The sequence below is a fragment of the Odontomachus brunneus genome, unplaced genomic scaffold (genome assembly GCF_010583005.1).
Source record: "Odontomachus brunneus isolate Ranch 3 - 2012 unplaced genomic scaffold, Obru_v1 Obru_scaffold_074, whole genome shotgun sequence".
Taxonomy (NCBI): Eukaryota; Metazoa; Arthropoda; class Insecta; order Hymenoptera; family Formicidae; genus Odontomachus; species Odontomachus brunneus.
Window position 1 is genome coordinate 42,799 of NW_022639524.1, and position 12,883 is coordinate 55,681.

Sequence of the window (12,883 nt, forward strand, 5' to 3'; positions counted from 1 at the left end):
CATTGCTCAATGCCACATTGGATGCTCAATATTCCAGATAAACCTCGGAATATTGAGATTATTGATGAATAATGTGCGCGCGCACACCACACACACACACACAAGCAAAAAAACAAGCACCTATACACCCACTTTAATCGTAAGCATCGACATCGACTGCATCCGCACTACGCTGCAATAAAGTACGAAAAGTCCAACTTTGGAGTGCTGTATCTCGAAAACTACTCGTGATCGGACCTTGGGACCTTGGACACTTTTGTTTTACGTGTTGAGAACTACACATATCAAATTTAAAAAAAAATTAGCCGAAAGCCATTTCCCATAAGGATTCTGCGGAGTCCTTTATCGTATAATCTCGAACGTAATCTCGCTGATTTATATACCTAATAATGTCCTTTGGGTAATGAATTTTATTTTGTTGGCAACTGCCAATATTACACTTCTATGTGTTTATGATTGTACCGTGTAGAAATTTAAATTTTTATCGATGCATAGTATTATTGAACCTTACTATGTTTGCTTTTCTTTCTGTTCACTCTTTCATATCTTCAAATCCTATTAAAATTCCCAACAACAGTAAAACAAGAAATAATCAAAGTGTTATGAAGAAAGAAAGTTCATATTGTGTTTCATATATACATTTAGCTGTTAATCCATATTAGATTTAATATCTGCTTATATATACCAATTAAATACCCAGTAAGCAAGAAATCATTAATACAACGTTGCTACAATGATATTGAAGAACCTGTAATATTGTCAAATATGTAGTGTTTAATATTGTATCAAACATCATTATGAACATACTTTGACCACGATTTAGAAGTTTCAATAATGTTGAAATAGGGTTGCTATAATGTTTTAATCGGTAGAAATATTTTTAAGATGTTGCATTGACCTCAAATAAATGTTAAGGTAACATTTAAAAAATATATTTTTTGTAATGTTTTTAAAACGTTTAAACAACATTCAGAAAAATTATATCACAAAATAACATGTGAAAAATATAAATGCAATATTATTAAAAATATCCAAACAATGCACATAAAGCCGTCAACGTTTCTAAATGTTAAAGTTCTTTGCTTACTGGGTATACTCTATTTACAATGCAGCGAGTTACACAGTCAATATATTTTTTATTAAAATTAAGAGAACAATGAGGCTCCTCTGTGCTCATCTTCACTAGTGACATCTGAAACAGAAAAACATATGCCTAAAATTCTTATTACAGAATATATCGAAATGAAAAATAATGTTCATAAATAACAGTTGGGACTGATTGAGCATATTTGTCAAATATTTCGAAAATTTTTGTTTTAACAATCGATATAGATAATCTCGTAAAAATTAACGTGACATATAGCCTTTCTTTTTAGCCTAACGATTCTTTTCCTCACGTTAATTTATTGGTTTTTATTGATTGTTAGAGTAAAAGGAAAGTTTTTGAAATATATTACAAATGTGTTCAATCAATTCCAAGTGTCACTTTATGAACATATCTTTTTATTTCAGTATATTTTGCAAGAATTTTGGGTATACGTTTTTTCGCTTCTGACGTCAGTAATCAAGAGTTCCCTGGCGAGGAACCAGGAGCCTTAAATGAAGATAGAATGTCGTGATAGTCGAATATGAAATAATTTAGGAACAAGTATTTTAAACTATGCAAGAGATAATAAGTAATAATTTGTAGCATAAAGGTAGGACTATAAGTTTATATAACATTATATTTCAAGATTTCCTCCATTAGCTCCATTGGTTTTCAAGTGCAGTAAAATTTGCACAATTAATCTAGAAGCAAAATTTCAGAAATGTCATTAGTTCTATCCATGTACTCATAAAGTTCTATCCACGGCGGGGATGAGGGAAAAGACACACGCGGCCGACAACGTTCTCAAAGTGCTAATTTTATTTATAGGTTTTTCTTTATGACACAAATCACTTTTAGCATCTACATGAGTAAGAGTACGGCTATACGAGAATGAATTTGATACAGATCACTTATTAATGTAAATACAATGTTCCTCCTCAATTACACACTCTATCAACTAGATACTTAGAAAACACTGTACAACGCAGCTGAGAACTGTCGCGATTGATACTTTACAATATGGTACAACCACTCCTTGAAGCGAGACACGAGCTCCGAATCCGACTTGTCCGCTCGAGGACCTTTCCACCTCGTCTGCCTTAATGAAGGGAGGAAAAGGGGGGTATCACCCGCGACCCGTAGGATTTAACGACGCGCATACTGCTCTCGATACCCTCCTCTTGTGCGGACTGTAGGCCATATCGAGCGAGTTTGCCCGCCGAGGATCGCATTCTCCCGGAAGCACGCATCTCCTTGCATCAACAACGTTCCCCCGCGAGATATCGAACGCAACTTCCGGTGTCACCGCAGGCACTCCGTCGCCGCCGCCGCCGCCGCCGCCGAATCCTTCGCGACGTAGTCTCGTTCCTAGCAAAGTGAAGAGGGAGGTAGCGTGACGCGAGCGAGCTTCAAGAATATACCGTCCTCCTCTTCGAGGAGAATCTTCGCCATACTTGGCGTTCAAGGGCGCGTCAATTGACATGTCCGATTATCCGCTGATAGGACTATCACCTCCGCTCGCGTCACCCTCCTCGTACAGTGCAGTCATCGTTGCATACACGCACGCATACAATAATACATCGCGCGACTTCGCGAGTCTTGTATTCTCGTCTAGTGGCTACGTCTGTCAGTACGACCTGGTGGTGATGGTGACGCCGCTGGTCTGCCGTCTCCTTTTTCCCTCGTGCTCGTCTTATGAGATGTCGCTGGTCGTCCTTGCCCCGTACTTACTCGGTAGAGGTACTTCGCTTCCTCGATCGAACGCATTCCGCAGTCAGCATTTCTCTTCCTTTCTCACGTATTCTTATACGTACGCGATAAGTTTGCCCAAGTGCTCTGAATGACGAGTGAATCGCGTTCTCTTGCTTTGCCCACGGCTCGATTCGTTTCGGTAACATACAGAACGTTCGACGAGCGAGATAGAAATGAGGCTTACATTAAGATTACCAAGAAGTAGCTCCTTAGAAGGAAACATGTGGAAGTATCCCTGCAGATTCAGATGGGCTTCGAATACGTGTGCGAAACAGCATAGCTGTCTATAACATAACCAAGATTCATCAAAATAGGTGAGGGACGCTTTCATATGCTTCTTTGTTGGTATCTTTGTTCAGTCTGCTCGTCGAGTTCGATCGACAAACGAAGAAGGGCGGGAAAGAAGGGGTGAAGGAGAACGGTGGTTGAAGAGAAAAGAAGATGTATAAGAGAGTTGAGGGCAAATTCGCGTCGATAGGCCCCGTGCTTCACTGGCTGACTGACTGACTGACTGACTGACAGAACGACGTTGTTGAACGGATCGTAAAGTATAAAAACAATATGTATTATCAATAATATTGGCATGGTGTTGTTATGGCACGTTCAATTTGCTGCTACACTCAGCGACGCGTTTTTTTCTTCACAGCGACTGTCAAGTTGCTCGCTATACAGACACCGTATAAGACTCAGTCGGATGAGAGAGGGTGGGGAAAAAAAGAAATAGGAAAAACATAGAAAAAACGCGTTGCGAAAGGGAGAGAAGTAAAGGGGATAGAGGAGGGAAAACCATTTTCGCCGATATTCGCGTACACACTCGCGACGTTTATATTCCCGTTTCGTAGCGCAGAAACGCGCGCGATCTTCGGCATTCACTTTCTCTCTCTCTCTCGCTTTCTCTCTCTCTTTCTCTCTCTCGCTCGATCTCTCTTCATTGCACTTTCCCATGCGCCGCAACAAATGCTCCTTTAACATATTTATTTTATATACAAAAGAAGAGCTGCTTTTTCTCCATAAACGAACGCACATAGAACAATCGTAACAAAAGACCCGCTAACGCGCCTTCTCTCATTTTTCTCCTGTAAAATGGTAAAAAGGATTAGATTGCACCGAGATGTCACGTAACAAAAAAAATTGATCGCTATTAATACACGTCGCAATTGTGTGTTCGACTTATCGCGCATGTTCGATGCGCGATTCAAGCTGCTTACAAAGCGACATTGTGAATTACCCGCTGCGAGAAATCGAAGGAACTCTTAAAGCGGAGGCGAATTTTTGTCTCGCGTGTATAGAAAATATCGAGCATATGGAAGATGGACAAAGAGGTCGATAAAAGTCATTCGAAAAAAAAAAAATCAGTTCGAAACTTATTTATAAAGTGAGTAAAGGGATAAAAAGTCTGGTACATATTCACAAAATGATGATTGCGAGCAGCTTGTTACCGCGCAAGTAACAGTTTCTTGGTACATTCGCAAACAAAGCGTCTACACAAATTCGCACATCGACATATTTATCATTTTCAATACATTCATCGCAATGTCAGAGAGGTACGTTTTCACTTATCGTTTGCTCGTTACACCATAAAACAAGGTAATATAATAGAACGTACAAAAAAAAAAAAAAGAACGCAATGCCGCCGATATCCGCAATAACAATATTTCTAACGACGATTTCCGCGCGCATAACGAGAATCTGCACTATCCTATCGTATCGAAATGCCAAATGACACTAGAATGAATATAATGAGAAATAGTAGAAAAATAAAGTAGTAAAACACCGAAGAACGCTTCGCCTTCGGTAAGAGATAATTACAAATTTACTTCCTAAAGACCGATATCGCCGTTCGTTGCAACAGTTAAAAATTACCTCTCTGCACAATCACGGAGAGAAACATATTTCTCTGACACTTGATGTACTTCGACACACATATGGATTACGAATCGGCATTAAACCCATAAATCGGACAAACTCTGTAACCGTACATCGCTACACGCTCATAAGAGATTAAGAAAGAGGGGTAACAAGGAATATAGATCGGGAAAAGGATATAACGGATTGATATGATTTCCAAGTAGAAAATACAGATGATAAGGGAATGAACATATTGCAGAAAAATTGTAGTCTATAAAGAGGAAATAAATAAAAAAAGAATACGTGCTGGTCGCGAACGATTCAACGAAGCGTGCTCAGATCTTCGTGTGGAAGCTCTCTCGCGCGTTCGCGTCTCTCGACTCTAAGTCTTTTCTTCATTTTTATTTTTTTTTTCTTCATCTATCGCGTTTATTGTCTTCGTTCAGTCGAAAGAGCGAATTCGTCGGTTAACGATTGGATTAATCACCTCTCGATTCTTGAACGAACCGAAGGGCGAAGACCTCAAGTGGTGCCAAGTCGATCGCGACAGCAACGATTTACGTGTTAAAACGTACAGCTTTAACCCTTTACGGTCGTAACGCATCTCGGCACAAGATGCATTACCGTGCACGGTCCAAACTACGACCGTAAAGGGTCAACAATACATTGTGTTACGCGGATAGAATTGTTTAGTCCACTCTATCGAAATTCTACATTATGATAAAACCCTGCCAATTGCGTCACGTCCAGCGACGTTATCAAGAAAGCAAGAAACGATAGGATTCTGTAGAAGAACGGAAAGAGGAGGAGGAAGGGAGAGTACTCGAGTAGAGAGTGAGCAGGGATTCGGTGAAGGTGAAAGGATTCAGTACTAAAGGGATTATCTTACACGCTAATTAATCGCACTGTGTGTATAGACTTTTAAAAAAATAACAAATTACATACAGAAGATAGGTATTTTGATACCGTGAGGGCGAATAAATCAATGGCGATAAAAACGCGCGCGCGCGCCCGGCTACCGTTTCGTTTCTCCTTCCTTTCTTCGCGGCTTTCCTTCGCTTTTTTTTACCTCTTAGCTACTTGTTCGCGATATAATTACTTTCTAAAGTATAGTACCTGGCACAGGAACATGACTTCTCAGTCATTGGCATCACAACGTAACAAGGACTACAAGCTGCGTCACGCGCATCTTCTTCGGCGAGTCTGCCCTCTCAGTCACACACACCATAATCGAGTGTGTACTCTGCGCCTTCTCCGTTTCGTACGTACGCATACGGACGCAAGCACGCAACACGCACGCACGCACACATACATATCCGTTCTCTCTCACTGTCATTCACACTTTCCCTCTCGCTCTCTCGCTCGCTCTCGCTTTCTCGCGCGCTCTCGCTCATATCTCGCAATTTTTCTCTCCCTGCCGAGCGGATGACTACAGCCAGACACTTGGTCCTGAGTATTTCTGCATCATATTTGTTTCTGTTCGTTACACGTATATTAACGTCCCACCTCTACCCGCTATTCCCGACTTTGGACACTGAATGATCTCTCTCTCTACTCCGGCGAACGGACACGAGCGAGGTTGGGTACGGCGCCAGGAGAGAACGACCGATGGCGATACCACCCATTTCCATGCGAAGACGGTCGCGTCGTTCACGACGACGTTTGTCGAGCGATCTCCACGCGTCCGAACTCGAATCCTGTCGGCCGTGGCTTCCTTCCCCGTGTTAATCACATCTATCGACACGACGCGTGTCGTCGCCGCGACTCGTCCACGACTCTGATCCGATCCAAGCGGATCTCACTTCGAGTACTCCTCGTACTGTCTTCTCGGAAGTACGATACATTCCTCGAACCCCTATCTGGTCCCACCTCGCTGGACCGAAACTAAGGTAAAAATATTGGGAGCTCGGCGACAGCGAAGTCATCCTCGCTGATGAATCCTCGCCCCGGAAGCGGTCCACCAGTCGCCCCCGTCCGTTCTCGTCTCGATCGAGCCTTTGTCGCCCGGCCTCCTCGTCGTGTGTATAGATAGATGGACCCCGTAGATGACTCCGCGTGTTGCAACAGTCCGGTCACGTGGGTCCGCCCAGGGCTACGTAACACTGATCGCCGGGTTGGAGGGGCCCGAGGGCGCGGGCTCGCTCTTTATACACTGTCCGGTCAGCTGATTGACGCTGAGCGGATTGTTGATGTCGTGCGGATTCGTGCCGACGGGATTGCGATGGGGTTGCGGGGGTGGCTGTTGCTGCTGTGCCGTCGCTGCCGCAGTCGCCGTCGCCGTCGTCACCGCCGCCGCCGCCACCGCCGCTGTTGTCGTGGTTGGCTGCTGATTGTGCGACTGCTGGCTCGTATTCGACAGAGGCGGGGGTGGCACTGGGGGTGTCAACGGACACGGGCACGGGCTGGCCAGGCTTGAGGGCGATGGTAAGACCAACGACGGGCTCGCCAGACTAGACAACGCGGACAGGCCTCCGGGGCTGCTTAGAGACTCGTCATCCTCGGGAGTACCTGCTTCACCTACGCTGCCCAGATTGTCCTCCGAGTGGTCGTCCTCGCCTTCACCGTCGGCTTCGCCGTCGCCGTCTCCTCCCTCCCCCATGTATCTGATACATTTCTTCTTACGTCTGCAAATAAGGACGGGAGTAGATTAGCGTGCGCTCGTTCGGGTGCATCCGCGGATATAATGTAATGGTGTGATTACGGCATTTCCATCTGTGAGTGGTGGGCGCGGTTGATCCTCGATCCCCACTTAGATAACAACGAATGGATATTAAATTTCTTGTTTGTTATTTTTTTAAATGAAGTAGAGAAGCACATACACATCTGGGCGTTGGAAAGTTATCGGAACCATTTATCACCCGTGATATGCTTTTAGCAGCACGATGGATGCTTTCGACCACCGCCAGCTAGCAGCTTCAATTGCACGACAATTCGATAATCTGATTATTATGAACGTTTAAATTTTAAGAGAGATAATTATCTCAACTCTCCACTCTGAATTTTATCATTTGCGTCTCTTGCGTTAACCTCGACGGAGAGTTCTCACCGATGGAAAGCGTCGTGTCCGTAAAGAACGTTACATCTAGAATTGTTACCAACTAAAAAAACATGCGATCACTCGTCATCATTGCAAAGTCAGACGCACAAACTTGCTTCTCGCGCGTTAAATGGATCGTCTTAACGAGCGTTCTGACCAATCGTCGGACGATCGATCCTTTTTGTGCGCCTGCCGATGCTTCGATTGTCGACACTGACCACTCGTTCGCAAATGCCATGCTCAAAGATCTTTATAAAACCTAACAAGCACAACTGTGTAAGAAATTTATACGTGAAAACGAAACAAAACTCAATCGAAACGCCAGGAGGGCATATCTAGAACGAACGTCGATCATCCGCAGATCGATGGGGTTTTTCGCGCGGTTTTTCCTTCCTTTCTTCTTTCTTTTCGTAGTTATACTGATCTATCGTAAGACTCGTTTGCCGATCAACGGAGGCGCGCTCACGCACACGCAAGTGGTGGCCGGTATGTTACGTGGAACTTGGAATATCGCGACTAATTGCGAAACGCGCGTCGAAGCGAAGCTTTTGCAGTCCCGTCGAAAGTGGACGAGACAACGAGCAATGGTAGATTGCGGATGACGATGAGGAAGAAGAGTGGCGGATTTGCTACTGCACAATTTTCAAAAGTGAGCCCGTCCGACCTCGTGAGAACTGCTTCGCGCAGTCGAGACACATTTTTACCGCTCTGCCATTGGCTCTCATTATTTATCTCTGCAGCTAAAATCAGTTAGTTACGTCGGCCGTGTCGTGAACGACGGAGGGTTGCTTATTAACTCGCAGCCACACTCGGATCTCAAAAGCATTACACAAAACTTACGGGAGTTAAGCTCACTCCTTATCAACGCGCGACAACGGACGGCGTTCGAGGTCTCACACTGGATTGCAACTTTATAATCCTCCGCATCTTTTATAGTCCTCCGTTAGAGAAATCGTTTTCGCAGTCGCGAAAAACAAACGACTATGACGCGAGAGTCTCCAAATTCGGACTACATCTAGATTTTTAACACATATTTTCCATTTTGAGAGTACACTGTAAAAAATCTTGCGTACACAGTATGTAAACAAGTGTTCCAAAAAGTTCACTCTAAATTTTGTGTTGGAAATAACTCATTCATGTGTTATTCATATTATATACTAGTCTATACATAATGTAAATAACACAAAAATGAACATATAAATGAGTTATTTTCGACACAAAATTTAGAGCGGACTTTTTGGAACATTTGTTTACGTACTGTGCACATAAGATTTTTTAATGTATAAAGGATTTTTGAGAGTATAAAGGGTTATTTTTTCAATAAAAAAGAAACACAATTGCCGTTCTTTGCAATCCAATTCGAGACTTTGACCATTTCGAAATTGTGTTAAATTTCGACTTGAATTCCACTCTACGCAGTCAGCGTAGTTTCTTTTTTTTTCACAAAGAAGAGTGCCTGAAGAATGGTTATATGCACTATATGTATAGAGAACACGTTATCGTATAAAACTATTACGAAAAAAAGTCATTAGACATTAAAAATAGAAAAAAAAGTAGGAACACATCCGTACAATACAATCATCTGGTCTTAATCGTACGAACTGCCATGCCAAAAAATGAGGATATATAAAGATCTTCTATAATGTCAAACGTTCTCTCCGAAATCGGACCAAATAACTGTTACATGTATATGTGTGTATATATATATATATATATATATATATATATATATATACACACACACATATATATATATACGTAGAAACATATGGTAAATATATTCATTACAGACCAGCCATGCTAAGGGCAACACTGAGTAAGTTCCAACTAAACGAGAGGGTAAATAAATAACAATAATAAGCTGTAAAGAGCCACAACAATGAGAAACAATGCGAGCACCGGGCCGCCGCCGTGTCGCTCACTATGGCGCCTAGCTCGTATCTATTTTCCCACAATATTATCCAACAAACCGCGAGCTTTTGGTTTTGAAAAAAAAAAAAAAAACAAAAGAAACAAAAAATAGAAACAGGATAATTTTTCTCGGTACCCAAGTTATCACTAGGTGGGACAAAATATTTCAAGCTATTTTTTTCGAGCAGCTAGTAGACCATAGCGAGGACCAACGGGGGCCCGTAGGTTTAAGTCGGGACTGACCACTGTTTAAGAAGAAGTGTTGCAGTAGAAGGGAGGCGATAGGCTTGACTAGAGATTAACATAAGTGGGTTCTTGCTGAGGCGAGGAGGCATTGGAGGCAGTGTTGGTGTTTGGCGGGGCGGCGGCCGTCCCCACCGTCCCTCCACCGCCTCCAGCCCCGACCCCTGCCCCCGCGCTACTTCCCACACCGTGATGGATTATGCTCGCGTGGATGCCCATCCCCGCTCCATGCTCCACTGGGCTGCCAAAACCAACCACCAGCCATTAAAGGGGCGCTCTCGCTAAGACACATCATCGTCGACTTAATCCCACCTCAATCTCGCACCGTATCGTGTCGTCACCCACACGCACGTGTGTCATCATTTCATTATATGTCGAGGGGACCGTGTTCCCAGCCTTTTCTCGCATTCGTTCTGTCACTTTCGTTCCCCGGGCCACTCGCGACGTTGAAAAATCGCGAAAGCGGGGCCGGCGCGATCGTCGGGATCCGCGACTCGACTGCCAATCTTTACGATGCGATGAGAAACGATCGCGTCCATTTACTTGTGATTTGTTTGATCGCATTGACATGCGTTCTCGATAGAAGTAATTTGCCGGATAGGCAATGAATTTTGGACAACAGAGAATGACTCAGTGACATCTGACGAAACAACCCCCTGGCGTTACGTAGGTATCGCAGCGTTGCCGGCCCCGCTGGAACAAACTTGACGGATCTTACGTGAGTGGAACGAAGAAAGACGGCGGAAGGTAATAGTGACGGTGACTGTTGCATCGATCAGAAAATATGTCTCCCAAATACCCGCATTGACGCTTCGAAATTTGTCTACTCTGGGTAGTCTCTCAGGGTAGCACCGTGAGATCGTGATTCGCTCTGTGATCTATTATTGTCGCGCGTCTCTCGCAATCCTCTAAGGATATATGTTCCTCGGGTGTCCGCGCACGCGGCAATAACGAAACGACGTCCAGTCGAAGGCAGAACGACGCGACTCATACAGGCCGTAAGTAAGTTACGTGCAGATTCGATGCAGAGTGTGCAGTCAGCTAAGTCCAAATGCAACAAACTATAGGTGTGCTTCTTGGCGAATTCCAACGACGATCTCGCTGCTCTCAGCGAATTGAGCGGGAGAGCCTTCGATAAAAATTTGGCAGGACCAACATAAGCCAAAGAGAAAGAAGAAGAAGAGAGAGAGAGAGAGAAAGAGAGAAAGAGAGAGAGAGAGAGAGAGACAATCGCACAGTGATTACAAGTCGCTCAAATGTACACGACACGAACTTTACACGCTTCTAATTCATTCCCATGCACACGACGCGCGTTGATTGTCCTCCACCCGTATAATCTCGTCGTCGTTGCGACGGCTGCAACGACACGGGTCGCGTGGCGGATTGGTGAACCGCGAGAATCTCGGTTTTTTCGCCGAGTCGTGCGCTCGAAATCGCGGATCTCTCGCGAGACTATCTCTTTTTCTTTTCTCTCATCGTCAGAGTTAAACCGTCGATGGGATTCGTCCTCGCCCCTTTAATGAGGTCCATGAGATTCACAAACCCAGCCGGGAGTTGGGGCATTTGGGCGTACTGTGCGCCGTGACAACGACCACAGTTAGTAGTAGTAGTAGTAGTAGTCGGCGCTAAACGGGTGGCACGTGACACCGCGACAAACTACGAGAGATAGTGAGTGTGCTTCTAGATATAACCGGTATTTACAACAAGCCAGGTATGCGCGACTAGACGCGCTGCGTCGCGCCCTTCGTGGGGAGGATCGCCCGCCATCCCCTGTCTTTTGGATTTTCTCGTTAGATTCTCGTTTCGCCTCGTTTTTCTCTTTCTTTTTGGAAGACACATTTTCTGACGGCGTCGCGCAGTTTCGCTGCGCCCGCATTTTCCCTGTTTCTTTCCTCGTTCGCTCTCTCTCTTTCTCTGTCTCTCTCTCTTTCTCTCTCTTTCTCCCTGGGCTCACGCTCGGATTCGGCAAGGGGTGCTCCAGGGAGCACCGTCGCCGCGAAACGCGAGTCATTCCCGATACGAGGCGAACCTACCGCCGCGTTTCTGGCGTTTCGCGTCGCATCGGTTCGCCAGGCTGTGTATATGTGTGTGTGTGTGTGTGTGTGTATGCACGTGGTGCATAAATTATATGTCGTGGAGGTACATCGCCGTTCGGTGGCGTGTTCCTCTCTTTCAAGTTCCACGGTAACATGTGGATGACGGAACGGGATCCGGATACGAGACCGATACGAGACAGCGAACGTCGAGGATATTAGAATCCGGTGTTGAACGCGAGCGCGATCTCGAAAAGAGTCGTTTACTGTATACGTGGCCAGATTCGTTCGCGAGATTTCTTTCTCCCGACATTGTCGCCATCCGCCTTGGAAGTACCAGGGTACGCTTCGTCCTTACCAGTCACCCACGCGGTCACTCATCGATTGTTTCAATAACTCCCCAGAGAGGACCTTTCGTACCCTCTACTTTGGTTCCGCGGCGGACACGACGAGGATTTTGGAAGATGTAATCGATGAACACGACATTCTCCAAGGTTTCTTTAGAAATTCAGCGAGTATTTACATCACGCGAGTCGCGGAAATCGCGCGCGTGCACGCGCGGTATTCGACGGGCGATAATATATACTCTTTCGTTAAAAGCACAAGGTGTATCGAGAGAAGCTCTGCACGCGACACACGTACCTGCAAGGTTTACACCATTGGTTTTGCTGGTCTAATCCGTACCTGGCGCGACATTTCTTCATGTTGTTACCTAGAAAAGGGAAACGGAACGATTAGTACAAAACGTTTCTTATGAGACTACCGAGCGAGCGGGGGGTCACTACTACTCAACGTTAAGGTACATTCTGTCAGAGGAATGACGTAGTTATTGACATTGACGTTACACGGTCGTGTGAAGAAAGACGTGGAAACAAAAATCGACTCGAGCATTCTACGATCACGTGATAGAGAGAGAGAGAGATAAAAACCAAAAGAAAAGTAATACGGGTGATATAGTTACGTGTATTACCG

At 44.7% G+C, this 12,883-nt stretch overlaps 1 protein-coding gene across 1 annotated transcript in view; it reads right to left on the reverse strand.

The window, feature by feature from the left end:
* Nucleotides 1–1,884: 1,884 nt before the first annotated feature.
* Nucleotides 1,885–12,883, reverse strand: part of LOC116847119 — a 39,894-nt gene continuing 28,895 nt past the window's right edge. Inside the window, 2 exon segments of the mRNA XM_032821778.1 lie at nt 1,885–7,311; nt 12,554–12,623. Coding sequence (XP_032677669.1) covers nt 6,780–7,311; nt 12,554–12,623 — 602 coding nt within the window. The 3' untranslated portion in view covers nt 1,885–6,779.